This window comes from Nycticebus coucang, chromosome 17 (genome assembly GCF_027406575.1).
Source record: "Nycticebus coucang isolate mNycCou1 chromosome 17, mNycCou1.pri, whole genome shotgun sequence".
Lineage (NCBI taxonomy): Eukaryota > Metazoa > Chordata > Mammalia > Primates > Lorisidae > Nycticebus > Nycticebus coucang.
Window position 1 is genome coordinate 45713602 of NC_069796.1, and position 15771 is coordinate 45729372.

Genomic DNA, 15771 nt, shown 5'->3' on the forward strand with positions numbered 1-15771 from the left:
GCAAAAGCAAAACATACAGTTGGATTCACGGCTAATACACAATGCAGACAGCCAACAGATTGCTATTAAATTAACCCTGGGGCTTGACAGATCTGTTCTTTCTGACCCAACTGCTTATGGCATTCCTTATTAATGCTGAACTCAGGAAAATTACATCTGCTAACAAAAGGGGTTAATCTGGCTCTCTGCTGGGACTCTGGAGGCAGCTCTGACAATAGGAGGGGGTCCAGCCTGCTTGGCAGCTGAGCTCCATGCATGGAAGGCAGAAGGCAGGAAGGTGAGGGCCCTGCTGTGCCAGGCAGTAGCCTGAGGCATCATTTAAAATAATAATTGAAGACACTGGGAGGTCACCCCTTTAGGGATCCACTTCAAACAAATAAAAAGCCAGAGCCATCAATTATATCAGTGGTGGGGTGAAGAACAGAGAGGGTTCGTGGCAGGCTAGTGAGGAGTAGCATGGGGGCCATTCAAAAGTCAGGGCCATTTACTCCGAGTTTGGAAAAACCTTTCTACCACAACCTGTCTACTGCAATGTTCTAGAAGAAAAAGATTGACGATCTGAATAAATACACAGAAATAAAAGCAGATTAAATAAATTTCTATCTAGTCCATTAAATTCTTTTTGCAGTGAAATTTCCAAGCTTATAAAATCCCATAGTACACAAAATTCTAACTACAGTATGATTCTAACGTTATTTAAAACTTATACTCTGAAAACAATAACCTCAAAGCCAAGACTCTAAAATGTCAGTGATAAGGCAAGCGTATGAATGGTTTTCCTTTCCTTTGCAATTGTCACTATCATTTCTACATTTTTTTGGATGAACTTGTAGTATTTTAGGATAAAAAGACTTAAGAAACTTTTCTATGGTTATTGTATGTATTATTTTGGTGAAGAAAGTTAGGTACAAAATATACACAGTCTTACCATAGCCACACAAAACAAAAACAAAAACAAAAACAAAAACACACATACATAAACATAAACACACACTCGGAGGGAGAAAGGAGAGAAAGGAAAAAAATGTAGTCCTGCCCAGTCGCGAGGTAAGAGTCCAAAGTCAGCACGTAAGTTACAGGTGCATTCACTCATTTATTGCTTCACGTATTCTACAAGTGTTCCCAAGGAATCTGCAGTCTGCCAGTACTCTTCTGGGTGCCAGGATACAGCAGTGAACAAAGCAGACTAAACCCCTCCCGGGCCCATGGGGCCTAGATTCTAGTAGGGTCAACAAACAAGGTAAATAAGCACAACATACAGCTCACTAGACAGTGACGACCGCTGAGCAGGAAAACAGAGCGGGGAAGGGAGAGAGAAAGTGTGTGTGTGTCCACACGTGTGTTGTGTCCTAGATTGAACCCCAGAAAGGTTCCTGAGTAAATCAAGGATTTTAAATTATGTTGACTTTTTTCTTATTCCTTCCCTCCTTCCTGAGCCTTTCTGCAGAATTAACTAGAATTAAGTGAAAATTCTGATGCAAATTATACACGCAGCAAAACTGGTGGTGAGATTGTTGGTCATTCTATTCTATTTCATTCCCCACCCCCCCAATTTCTACAATCAATATATATTATTAAACAAAACAGTAAATGTAAAGAGTAGCTTTCCTAGCTTAAAATCATTCATGAGAGAATTGGGTGAAGTGCATGGGTGACGTGCAAGATAATATTATGACAAATAATTGTGAGTGTAATGCAGTGGGGGCAGGAAAATGGGAATCAGTTTTGATTCCATCTCTATTTTGATAAGAGAGCTTGGAAAAGTCATTTCATTTCTCTGGGTTTCAATTTCTTTGCCTTTAAATGAGAATAATCCTATTTACTTTGTCACCCTCTAAGAATTTTGATTATTAAATGATAATAGAAAAACAATTACAGCATTTATTAAATGGTTTGATATTAGGCTGAAACATCCCCATCTTCTGAATGAAGCGTGTATTTCTCCAAGGACAGTGCTCACAGGCATTGCCCTTGTGGGCTTTTGAAGGCAACTGTCCTCACACGCCTCTCTCTTTTTGCTGCTGATTTTGCTGATATTGTTGAGTTTTTTCCCTCCTAAATCTTGTCTAAGCCAATCAAGGATAGGAGCCAAGTAGGATGCTTTCTGCGGGGCTGAGTTTTATAAGTTATGAGTCAAAGAGTGGACTCTGAGTTTACCTGGGTAAGGTATCCACATTCAAAAGCAGATAAGGCTTTTCATATCCCATGCAAAGTTGGCCCATATTGAAAGTGGAAAGTAGTCATATCTTGGTTTTGAACACTAAGCATATCAGAGTTTTAGGGGACATGAGTTGCTTAGAGGTCTTTTTTTCCTTTGCAAAGTCTGAAGTTAATCTCTGGATATTGAGCAATGATTACAAAGCATCTGGGCCTTATTAGCAGATAGGACATGTAGCTTGGTGATGAAACACTGGAGATCTCCACAGAGGACTTCCCAGGATATTCCTCTCTTAAGAGCTTAAAAAAAGCCAATGTGCAAATATTCATGGAGTGTTTGCCAGTTGCTAGGCTTAGTATGACAAAGAGACACATGGTGCCATGTTAAATATGCATTGAGCTGGGGAAGACTTTGGGTTGAGACAGGCTTTCTGATTGGGGGAGCACTTGAAAACTCCCTAATCAGAAACTCTTTCCCACTCACATAAGAGCTTGAAATCTCATCCTTAAAAACTTTTCAATTCAGAGGAAAGCTCAGATGCTACTTTCATTATGAAGCATTCAGCCTTTCTTTCATGATGCTCCCTGTCCTGGACATCCGAAGCTCCTTGCATGCACCTCTATGAGAAGCCTAAATACACTTTATATCATTATTTAAATAATTTGAGATGGTGTGCTATAAAATAGATTTTGCTGGAATTTTTTTTTTTTTTTTGGTTTTTGGCCAGGGCTGGGTTTGAACCCACCACCTCCGGCATATGGGACCGGCGCCCTATCCCTTGAGCCACAGGCGCCACCCGATTTTGCTGGAATTTACAGTAAGAGAGGCATATATTTTATTCCCAAATTCATAACCAGTTACATCCACCTCAAATGCCTTTGAACACGTTACCTTGGGGACACAAAGAGGAAGACCCCTGGAGGAGATGACAGGGGCACACACCTGGCATTTGGTGAAAGCCTGAGAAATGGTCAGACTCACCTCTTATCTGGTTTCTCTCTCCTTCTGCCCTGATACATCACAGGCCTGGTGATCTGTTAACTTGATTAGGCTGAACTGCGATCCTTAGACTTCCTTTTAAAGGAAGGTCAGGATAGGCATGAGGGACAGAAGTGGGGAGCAACCACTTTGCAGCACCCTTTCTCCCAGTCAACCACTCTTTCAGATGCTGCTGTGAAGGGATTGTGCAGATGCGATTAAAGGTTTGGACTTCAAGATAATCAAAAGGAAGATAATTCTGGGTGGGCCTGACGTAATCAGTTGGAAGGCATTTAAAAGATAATTCAGGCCTTCCTTGAGGAAGACTCCACATGGCTCCTGGGTCTATAACCGCTTTCTCTTCTCTCTGAATCTTCCTTCCTGACTACCACCTGTGCACAAGCTTCACTTGTGCCTGTGGGCTTCCAGTCTGCTCGTGACTATGGACATGCAAGGCCAGTTCATTGTTTTGTTTTTTTTTGAGACATTGTCTCATTATGTCACCCTTGGTAGAGTGCCGTGACGTCACAGCTCACAGCAACCTCAAACTCTTGGGCTTAAGGGATTCTCTTGCCTCAGCTTCCCAAGTAGCTGGGACTACAAGTGCCCACCACAACGCTGGGCTATTTTTCTGTTGCAGTTGTTTAGCTGGCCCAGGCTGGGTTTGAACCCACCACCCTCGGTGTACATGGTTGGCATGGTAACCACTGTGCTACAGGTGCCAAGCCAAGGCCAGTTCATTATATTATGATAAGTTGATCTCCTTCTCCCTCCCTCCTGAACCCCTCTTTCTCTCTTTTTCTAGTCACACACCCCTCTTTTACTAGTTCTGCAGGACATCAGGGATGCAGTTTCATTCTTTAAGCCATCTCCAGTACCACAGCAAGTGCTCGGTAAATGTTTATGGCTTTTTCTTTAATTCATTCTTATGACTTAGCACCTTCTCTAGCCATGGTTTTTTAAATGTAGAAAACTCATGGAGGGTCAATAAGCCAAGTTGCTAGGCCTGTATAGTGTGAATCAGACAGACTGTAGTTTTCTTAGGAGAGAGCAGATCCAAGCAGCAAGGCAAGGAGAAAGGGGCCTGGGGAAATGTTCCACATAATAACAGCTCCAGTTTATGGAACATCCATTCTGCATCAAGTGCTCAGCTCAGCACTTCACGTGATTACCTCAGTTAATCCTCACAACTTTATTAGATCATATTATTATCTCAGTAGCTGATGAGGAAACTGAGGGTTAAGGAGACACTGGGTAACTTGTAAGAGTCATGCATACCTGAAGAGACGAAGCTGGATTCAAATCCAGTGAATCTGACTCCAGAGCCTGCGTCCCAGCTGCTAAGCTATACTGCTCTGAGGAAGCTCAAGAAACCCAAGAGAAATCTGCGTAGTTGAATTCTTGCCCTCTACCTTGACATAGTCCTGTGGGAAGAGAAACCCCCAGGCTCCTAGAGCCCCTAGGGCTGGCCTCAGAAATGGAGGGCTGTTTGGACACAAGGTCTATGAAAACCACCAAGACTGCTTTTAATATAGAAAGGAAAGAGCTGCCGTGGCACACGCGGCCAATGGTGGATGTGTCATCAGAAAGGATACTCTCTTTTTATATTAAAAGCCAATCTGAGATTGATATGCACATCTGATCCCCTGGTGGGATGAAAGCCACTGAAGCTGTAAGGGAGGGAAACTTCTACGAGGCCCCCACAGCTTTCCCCAAGCCTGCCTGGCAGAATACCACTGGATTAAAAGGAAGGCTGCTGTCCATGGTACTAAGGGATGCTAGCTTCTGGAAGAGAGCAGCATCTGTGTGGTCCCTTGATCAGGGAATCAACTCCAAAAGGGCCTCAGCTTAGTGAGCAAGTGAAGCTGCCACACACAGCTGCTAAGACCAAGGTTAGAGATGAAGTAACCCTGGAGTCCAGTTGGCTTCTCCTGTAGGAATCCTCTGTCTTGTACCCAGAGACTGGATTCCTGGCAGGTGCAGCTTCTGCTACCATCTCCAGCCTCCCTTACACCATCTCCCACCTCACTATCTCAGCTCTAGTTATAGTTGCCTTAGAGTTCTCTAACATGTTTTGGTGTCTCCTGCCACAGGACCTTTGCACATACTGGACACATTTTTCAACCTCTCTTTGCCAAGTTAGCTCTTCTTCTTTCAGATACTAACTCAACAACCAGTGAATCAGCAAAGCTTTATTTCCTATGCTATATTGGAATTTTTTAAAAATACATTTATAGCACTATATTCCCTTTCTTTACAGAACTTATCTCAGTTGGTAATTATATGCTCATTAGCATGATTATTGGATGAATGTCATTCTGAAGGCAGAAAATTTGTTTCTTTTCAGTTTTGTATCCCCAGGTTTAGTGCAGTGCCTTGCATAAACTAGGTGTTTGGTGTATAGTTGTTGAGGGTTGTGTCTTTATTTTTGACTTGATATGGGACTAGCTAGTAGGTCCTATGTCAGACTAGGTAAAACCCTACGTAAATTCATTCTTAGTTCTGAGAAAAGAGTTCAAAGGATTCTAGGTATACTGTAGCTTTCATAAAGAAGTATCTTCTAACAGCAATTTTTTATTGGCAACTTAGAGCTGCCTTTTGTCCCAGAAAATTACTAATTTAGAAATGAGTTTTTGTGGTACTGATGTAGTCTCACTGAGACCAAAGTTTGACTACCTTAAACTAGAACCTGTAATACACAACAAGGACAGATTAGCTATGAACGGGAGGCAGAGGGTTCATGACCATGTGCCTTGAGGTTTAGGACTGCTTTGCTGTGATCTGGAGCTAAACATAAGGCCCTGGGCCTCAGAGACCCTGTAAGTATCAGGTAACTAGCATATAATGAGCAATATCTTGCAAACCATACCCAAGTTCAAAGCCAAAGGAGGAGTCTGAAATAGAGAAGATGACCCAGATAATGAATCTGGCAGAATAGAACCCACCATTCTAAGAAACTCTTCTAGTTTCCTTGTGCTTTCCAGTAATTATGGTTGCTTAGTCCTGATCATATTGATAGAGCTCCTCTCTACAGATGATGAAGTAAATATGAGTAGAGGTTTGTATAAATTAAGAAACATGTTAAAGCTTATGCATTTAGAAAGTGTGTAGAGCTGGGTGAGAACTCTATCACTTGTTGGACATCAAAGCTTGAGTTCTCAACCGTAATGCCAATGTCATACCAAACCACGATGTTTTTCTGACTACATATACAGATCACTTGTCTTACTATTTACAATAATTTACATATACTTATGTTAGCATTTAAATGGATTTTTAATATCCATGAAATCATCGGAGCGATATGATTTATGATATTCATCAAAATAAATACATAATTATAGAAACAAAATAAGCCCATATATTGTTTAAAAGCATCTGGCCTACCACCTCAGGGGTACCCACACCATGCTCTGGGAAACTCAGTCATTCTCTTGTAAACCATTTTCTTCTGTCTCCTTTGTGGATAAGGGGGCATTATAGAAACACGTGCGAAACAACACATGATTTAAGACCTGCCTGATGGTTAGTATTTTTCCGAGGCTGTTTTTAAAGATGGCTGTTTCCTGATCCAGAAGTGGCTAAGCCTCAGAGATGAGAGGCAAAAGGGTTCTAGTTTGTAGAGTCTACTCAGTGCTTAGGGCGGTCTGGTTGAAAAGAACTATATAGTTATCAGTTATCATCATCATTCTCATGATGACAATGATTATTTTACATATGGCTGCTTTAAGGGTGAATGGCACGGTCTCATTTGTATGCCAGCATCTGGCAGGCTGTCACACATCTGCTGAATATAACCTAAACTGTGCTATTAATATTTCCTCTTTGCATTCTCCCCAAGGCATCTGCCTCCCAAAGTGCCTAAAGAAACTTCCCTCCGCCTTGGAGGCCTAGAGGCAAAATTCAGAAAACATGTCACCCAGACTGGGGAAAGCAGAAGCTCAGAGTGACAGCCAGCTGAGCCTGAGCAGATTTCTGGCTCTTGGAATAGATGTGGGGAGAGAAAGGGAACCACCACCCACACTCATTCTATTAGCAGCTGCACCGCCAGGCAAAATCTGTGGCACAGTCTCCCAGGCCCAGGCAGCACGTCGAGTCTGTTCTGTGAGCAATAAAAGATGCCAGCCCGGGTCCTGATGGACAGTTCTCAACATCTCCAAATATATCTCAGAATTGTCACTACCAAATTAAAACTGCTGCTCCTGAAAAGCCTTTGGAGCCTTTTTGCTTAGCACTCCCTGCGGTCTTTTTTCCCCCCACTGGGCACACAGCTAGACTACATTTCCTAGCCTGCCTTATACTTGGAGGTGGCCTCGTGGCTGAATTCCCGCCAACAGAATGCATATTTTTGGGCCCACTCACAGGAACTTCCTGTGTTTGGTCCTCCATGACCTCCCTCTTTTGCTATTCTGCTCTTGAAAAACCTGGTGCTACTGAGAAGCCACGAGATCAGAGGGCTGAGTCTATGAATCACTAATTGGGCAAAGCTGCCTGCTAATGGGGGCCATCAGAATTTGACTTTACAGAAGAAATCATCTTTTATTTGCTTGAGCCATTATAGGGTCAAGAGCTTTATTATTTCAGAACATTGAGAACTTTATTACAATACTTAAAGGTAAATTTCCAGGTTACATGTCATGATCAACTGGTCTACTGGATACCTCTACTTTGATGATCTACTACTACTTAAAACTCGACACATCTAACCAACTTTCTATATGTCAGAGTGTTCCACATGCTGGGTCATACAGAGTCCCTGCTCTCAGAGAATTTACATTCTCATATGGGGGAACCAAAAATACACAAATAAAAAGATAATTTCAAATAGTGATAGTATGATGAGGATAATAAGGATAGAGAGTTATTGGTGGCTACTTGGGAGTTAATGGACACAGTGCCTCTGTTGGCTGAGTAATGACAGGTAGGTAGCCATGTTAACTCAGGGGGCAGAATATTTGGAAAAAGGGAACAGCAAATGCACAGAAAATATTTACCCAGGAAGAGAAAAGTGGTTAGTTGGCTGAAATAGTGACAAGAGTGATATGACAGGATATCAAAGAAAAAGGTGGAGCCCAGAACATGCGGAATCACATAGGTCTCGGTGATAACGTGGGTTTATTCTACATTCAGTGGGGAGGAACTAGAATGTTCTTAGTAGGGAAGGAGCGATATCTGAATCACAGGGTGAAAGGTCTACTCTGACTGTCATGTGGGTCATGTGTTGTATAAAAGAGCAAGAAAGAATAGAAACCCCAGAGAAGGCCCCTGTTGTCACATAGGTGAGAGAGGGGTGACAGTGGCTCTACTGCTGTGTCTCTCTCTTACCTGTGTGACAGCAATGGCCTCCCTTGGGTTGGTGGGAGTGGAGACGGAGAGGTATGAGTTGATTTGAGATGTATTATAGAAGAAGCGCTGGCATGGCTTGTGGATAGATTGGGTTGGGGTAGGCGATGCTGCCAAGTGAAAGAAGAGAACCAATATTGACTCCTCGGTCAGTTGCCTGACTGTCTGAGTGGTGAAGCCATGAATTGAGAATGGGAATTATAGTAAAGAATCAGGTTTGTGGAAGAATGGAGTACACAGTAGGTACTCAGTAAATGATCAATTTTTATTTGAAGTAGAGGGTCAACAGAGTGGGGTGAGAATACTGAGTCAGATACTTATTCAGCAATTTTCTTGACTTCTCAAAAAAAAGAAAAAAAAAATTTTTTTGACAGTCTCACTTTGTTGCCCTTGGTAGAGTGCCATGGTGTCATAGCTCACAGCAACCTCAAGCTCTTGGGCTTAAGCAATTCTTTCTCTCAGCCTCCCAAGTAGCTGGGACTACAGGAACTTGCCACAACACCCAGCTATTTTTTTTTTTTTAATTGCAGTTGTCATTTTTGTTTAGCTGGCCCAGGCTGGATTTGAACCCAGAAGCCTTGGTGTATGTGGCTAGTGCCGTAACCACTGTGCCACGGGAGCCAAGCCAACTTCTCTAAATTTTAGTTAAATAGTAGATAATGATACTCACATTTAGGGTTGTTATATCAAATATACCCTCAGGGGTTAGAAACTACAAAAAGGCATGAATGGGGGCTTGAGAATTGCTAGTGAAGAGCTGTTTCTTGATGTAGATGGTGGCTACGGCTGGGTTCAATCTGAGAAGTGTTATCAGACTGTACAATTATATGTGTACTTTTAAGTATGCAAATTACACTTCAATGAGGGGTAAAAATGACACCCTAAGAGTTCCCAGTGCAAATGCTTGGAGCTCAATACATGTCAACCACTATTATTTTCAGTCTCATTATTCAGCAGGAACCATATGTATACCTGAGGTTTGTGCTGTCCATACAGACCATTTATGAATCCTTTAACAGAAAAAGTAACCCTAACTGAACTCCAAGGTCTTATATTATTATTGCTATAATCACATTTAGTTTTAATTCATGACACACAAATGCCTGGGCATGAAGAAATTAATTCAGAATTCCAATCTAGAGCTAGCTACTGGCTCACTACTTAAATTTCAGTATTTCCTCAACCTTATTATCAGGATGAAAGAGTCTCACAGATACCAGTGTATTTTAAAAGGGGCAAGTTCTTTGTAAGTGCTAGGTATTAATGGTTGTGACTACTTGTTTCTTTTCTTTCCTTCTTTTTCTTCTTCTTCTTCTTCTTCTTCTTTTTTTTTTTTTTGAAACAGAGCCTCACTTTATGGCCCAGGCTAGAGTGCTGTGGCATCAGCCTAACTCACAGCAACCTCAGAGTCCTGGGCTCAATTGATCCTCCTTGAAGAGGATGCCTCAGCCTCCCAAGTAGCTGGGACTACAGGTGCACACCCCAGCGCCCCACTAATTTTTCTATTTTTAGTAGTGATGGGTTCTCCCTCTTGTTCAGGCTGCTCTTGAACTCCTGAGCGTAAGCAATCCTCCCACCTCAGCTTCCTAGAGTGCTAGGATTCCAGGTGTGAGCATGATTATTCCTTTCTATTCCATTTCCTCTCCCAAACCTGCTCTTACCTGAATATCCTTGATTTATGCCAACTGATTATTAGCTATAAGGAAAGGATACTAAAACTTTGATTGGTTATTTCAAAGTTCCACAGGTTAATCCTCAGGTCGTCAGCAGACATGTAGGTCTCATAGTCGCTGTTGACTGATATGGAGTTGATGTGATATGTGTGTGCGTTGGCAAATACTCTTCGTGGGGTGGCCTCCACCATCAGGTCCATGGGTCTCAGGACAGGCACCTGGAATGCAAGAGAAACAAATCACTTCAGAACCAAGAACAGGCATGTTCATGTCCTATGTTATCACACACAAAATCATAACCACAGTAAAGGAAATTAAAGTTCAAGAAGGAGATGAAGAACAAATCACACCTTGTTCCTGTCATTTTCCACTGCTTTTAGTTTTGCTCCTTTTCCAAAAATATCACCACCGTTTAGCTCTGATGGGAAATTTCATCCTTTATAAATTCTAAACTTCTCTTTCCAGGCCCTTCAGACGGCCTCATCTCAGGGGAGCTTGGATTCCACTGGGGGGCTGCTTCCTTTCAGGACTGGTTTTTTTTAAAACATGAAATTTGTTTGAAAAAAGAAGCTGTAGTAAAATTGTAGAAATGTCTGGTTCGACTTTAATCTAAATTTATCCTTTATGTCTCTTCATCTTATGGTTGTGGAGGCCTACACCCCATCCTGGCTTAAGGGCACTTCATATTCACCCAAAGCTTTAATAACCCCAATTCCACTATGGATACTCATTGAGGGCACTCACTGACATCCTTGCTGATCTGAGAAAATCCTGGTTGATACCTGTTGTCTTAGAGTATGAACCGGGAAAGCGCCCCCTTTCACATTCAAGACCGTCCCTGTTTGGCTGTTAGTTATATGTTCACCTTACTGATACATAAAAACTTCTCCATAATCCTTTGTTGAATGAGTGAGTGAGAATATGCAAGGAAATGTTTTCTTTCCAACAGATAAAAGAATCAGGCAGTTCAACAGTTTCCCACACATGAATCTCTCTCTGGCCAATATGAAGAAAAGATCTTATCACTTTGCAGACTCCTATCTTCAATGCTGCGTGAACTGGCTCTTAAGAAAGGGATGGAGAACAAAAATACAAAAAATGAAAACCCCACCAAACAAAAACATCACAAGATAGGGGTGGTCTTTTAATACAAAAAAGAAAATAAAAGAACCAAGCCAGGCGCAGTGGCTTATGCCTGTATCATAGCACTCTGGAAGGCTGAGGTAGGTGGATTGCCCTGAGTTCACAGGTGCGAGACCAGCCTGAGCAAGAGCAAGACCCTGTCTCTAAGAAGAGCCAGGCATTGTGCGGGGCATCTGTAGTCCCAGTTACTTGGGAGGCTGAGGCAAGAGAATCCCTTGAACCCAAGAGTTGGAGGTTGCTGTGAGATATGATGCCATGGCACTCTACCGAGGGTGACAAAGTGAAACTCTGTTAAAAAAAAAAATTTTTTTTTAATTAAAAAATAAAAAATAAAAGAACCAAATGTCTTTTTCTTGGCTTGGCACCCATAGCACAGCGGTTACAGCACCAGCCACATACACTGAGGCTGTGGGTTTGAGCCCAGCCTGCGTCTGCTAAACAATGACAACTGCAACAAAAAAATAGCTGGGCGTTGTGGTGGATGCCTGTAGTCCCAGCTACTTGGGAGGCTGAGGCAAGAGAAATGCTTAAGCTCAAGAGTTGAAGGTTGCTGTGAGCTGTGACCCCACTGCACTCTACTGAGAGTGACATAATGAGACTCTATCTCAAAAAAAAAAAAAGAAAAAGAGAAAGAAAAGCCTTTTTCTTTACAAGCAAATCATCTCTTGCAACTGAGCCCTGACTGATTTGATACCAGATGGTAGATTAAGACTTCAACTTCTGAATTGGCTTCAATCCCAGGTCGTGAGGAGAAGGTGGCAAAAACAAAGGTTAAATTTGGCTAAGTGCAGTCACTTCCACAGTGTAACCTTTCAGAAAACAGAATTCTCCCAGCTGAGTCTTGAGGGAGTTTATCTCACCTTTAAAGGAGTTTTTTAAATTAAATGAACAGTCCAGAGGAAACACAGAATTCAACAGATGTGATGCTGGATATCCTGAAACCAGGGAAGACTTCAGATTAGGATGTAGGAAGAGTCAGGGGCCTCTGAATACTAGGAAGGGAAGGGGAGCTCTGTGGTCCCCACCTGGTGTGGATAACGGTTCTGCCGCATAAGCCTGGTCTAGGAGACCTGGGTTCTGATCACACATTCACACTCACCAACAGGCTGGGAGTCCTGGGCCACCAACCTGCTCCCTCTGAGAGCAGTGACTGCTATCATGCAGGGTGGTGGTGGGGATTTGTTGAGTTGATTGATCCCCCAGTTCACCCTTCTACCCACTCTTGCGATAACATTTACTGAGCTCTGCACAAAGTCCAGGGGGCCGCAGCTGGGGAGTAAGACCAGACCCAGGCCCTGCCATCATACATCTGATCTTGTCAGAGGAGATGGACACGAATTGTGTCATCTCATAATAGATGAGGTAACTATCCAAAGGAGAGGAGGTAGCGCCCAGGGTGGTTTAGCCTGGTCGCAGAGGTCTGCAGAGGCTTTCCTGAGAGTGTGGAGGTGGTTGGGATGTGAAGGATGAGCAGCAGGAGGAAAGGGGAGCAGAGAATATTCCAGTCAGAGAAAAGCAAAGGTACGTGTGAGGGTCCTGTGGCAGGAGTGAAGGACTGACGGGTCACTGTCCTGAGACAGAAAGACAGCTGGGAAGGGTGGCAGAGCAGGCAGGAGGCAAGGCGGCAAGGCGGCAAGGCCCAAGAAAAGCTGCTGCCAGTATTCCAAACAAGATGGGAAGAAATGAAAGGATTTTGAGTGTCTGTGATGCGATCAAGTTCAGGTTTGATGAGATCATTCCAGGTGTACAATGGAGAACAAGTGAGAGGAATAATGAGGTAGAATTGTTAAAGGGAAGGTGATACAATACTGGAAACCAATTAAGGGCATGTCTGAGTTAAGGCTTTGTAATGGATAAAAAGGTGACTTTGCATTTAGGAACTCTGTACTGAAATACTACTTACTGGGCATTCACGGTGTCAAGCATTTTTCATATATAATCTCAAGTAATTCTTTCAACAGGTCTGTGGCTTAGGTACTAGGACAAAATATAATTACAAAGAGAAAACTCAGCCCTGGTGAGGCTAAGTCAGCAGCCCAGGGTTGCCCAGGGGTAGGAGACATAGGATTTGACTCCAGGGTCCACATGACTGTGAAGTTAGCATTCTCACCATGGTACCCACCATGCTATGCTGAAAATATCACACAGGGTAGGAAGTGATAAATGCTCTGTGAGTGACATAAGTAAGTCACTGGGCAAATTTATGGAATAAATATTTCTCTGCAATAATAATGGCAGAGGTAGTCAGAGCAGTGCTGTGGTTAAGAAACCTGAGTTAGGTGTTGTAGGAGTCCGTGATATTGGAGCGGGGCATCTGCTCTGTGTGCTTCTACAAACAGGTGGCGAGCTTTTAGCTTATCACAGAGGAGCTCCCTACATGGAGCTTTTGAGTGCTACCGGCTTCCTCTGCCCACCAGGGGTACAGAGCTCAAAGCAGGCTCCTGAGGGCCACAAAAGAAATGGCATCTGCCAGACCTCCCGAGGCTCCTCCTCCTCAATTCCTGCCTGGGCCAACATTGTGCCTGAGCATTGGCTGCAGAGGGTTCCTGCGGCTGTGGAACCTGGCAAGGCCGCATGACAGCCAGGATCAAGAGGCATTGCAAAGCGGGAGCTGCCAGCCCAGAGCTTTAGCCTAATGTGATGGGCTGCCTGCTAATTCCCGCTGACATACTCCATGATGTATCACTTAGTGGGGAAGGACTCCGTGTAGGTGTCTGGGGATGGAGCCGAAGTAAGGCGGGTCGGGGAGCTGAATGTGGATCACAGTATTCCTGCATCAGTCTCTGCCCAGGCAAAGGCTCGTCTGTGGCCCAGTGACTCCCCTCTCAAAAACAAAGGCAAGTTTAGAGCAGGAAAGGATGAACCGATTTGGAGACCACACTGAGGTTGTGTTTTCTATCCACCCTGGCTCCATACACCTCTCAGGGCCTGGTGGGGAAATTGGGATACTATTCCCTGAGTTAGGCCCATGGACAATGGCTAGGGCTTTGTCTGAAGACATTCACGGCGGGAGTGGAGAGGAAGGGTTGGGGGGTGGCTTCCTGTGTTGTGTGCCAGCCCTGCGCCTATAGCCTCCCACTGCTCTTGCCACTCAAGGACCCTTTCTCTTTTTGCTCTTTCTGGACCCTCAGTTGTCAGCTTTACAGGCAAGAAACTTCTGTTTGCCCCATTAGGGAGATGAAATATTCTGTCCAGTGTCACCCAGAGAATAAGTTGAGGAGCTGGGATCTGAACCAATCTGGTGCCCGAGTGGGCACACCTAGCTAGACAAATGAAACTATTAGGCTGAAATGAGATATGAAACTGCCGTTTTTGCAAGCCAAACGTCTAATCTCATGTGGTCTAACCTAATACTTTGGAAAGACTCTGTGCTGTACAGATATGACACAGAATCAGGAAACATCAGGTTTTAAAGGCCCTTCAAGCCTCTTCCAGGGCCCTCATTGCTGTGTCGGAGGTGGGACATGGTAGGAGGACCTGCTGTCTAGGCCTTACTCCCTTCCTTATTCTTGGCAGTACATGCTTGCATTTTCAGTATCTTGCTCATAGAATTTCTGCAGTTAGAGAAAGTGTGAAAAAAGTAGCCAAGGGCAGTTCCTGAAATACACAGGTGAGGAAATGGGGACTTGAGAGATCAAGTGCCTTGTCCATGGTCATTTGCAGGGTTGCTGGCATAGCCAGGGTTTCTGCCTCCCATCCCAGGCTTCCACTGCCCCCTACACACTTTGCCAGGCTTCTGCCACAGAACCACAGTCTTCCTTTTGCTAAATGACAGAATCAGAACCGGGGGAAACTCAGGATTTGTCCAGGGCCTATTAGCTCAACTCAAAGCCCCTGATCTGAGCGTCACAGCAGAGTTGCTGATGAAGCTACCCTCAGCTGGGAGACGAAGTGCTGGAGAAACGCGGGCTCGGCCTTGGCCCTCAGAGGATGCAGGTGGTTGTGGATGGAGCTGCTGGATTCAGCAGTGCCCTTCCCTCATGTGTCTCATGTACCTCTCTGATCTTGACTTAGTTTCAGCTCATCCTCTGGAGGCTGGTTCTGCAGGACAAGCATCCTAGGCCTGGGTCTTGCCCGTCTGCCCAGTATCACATAAGAATATCAACTGAATAATGTCCCAGGGGCCCAAAGAGCAGCCTTAAAGTCTAACCTGCAAAGTTTACCGAGATTAATCTCACTTGTGGTATTTCTGGGAAGCTCTTCCTCCCAGACAGCCTCATTACTCCCTCCCTCACTTCCTTCAGTTTCTGTCCAAATGTCACTCCCCTAAGGACTTCCATGATCACCCACTTCAAGCAGCACATTCTCCATATACCCTCTTACCTAACTGACAGCATAAAATGTCTTAAAAACATAAGAAGTTCGTCAGCAAATTCTCCTGTCACTTAGCTTGGCCGATATTTTAATCTCTATTGCATAAATGAGGAAGCAGAGGCACAAAAAGGTTAGGAAATTCGTCTAAAGTCACACAGCTAG

General features: G+C 43.8%; 1 protein-coding gene across 8 annotated transcripts in view; it reads right to left on the bottom strand.

Annotated features, from left to right (window-relative positions):
* Nucleotides 1-15771, bottom strand: part of PPP2R2B (protein phosphatase 2 regulatory subunit Bbeta) — a 527754-nt gene that overhangs the window by 52093 nt on the left and 459890 nt on the right. For all 8 annotated transcript variants that reach the window (XM_053565996.1, XM_053566003.1, XM_053566001.1 and 5 more), the window contains one exon: nucleotides 10193-10370. In XM_053565996.1, coding sequence (XP_053421971.1) covers nucleotides 10193-10370 — 178 coding nt within the window. The remainder of the gene's footprint in view (nucleotides 1-10192; nucleotides 10371-15771) is intronic.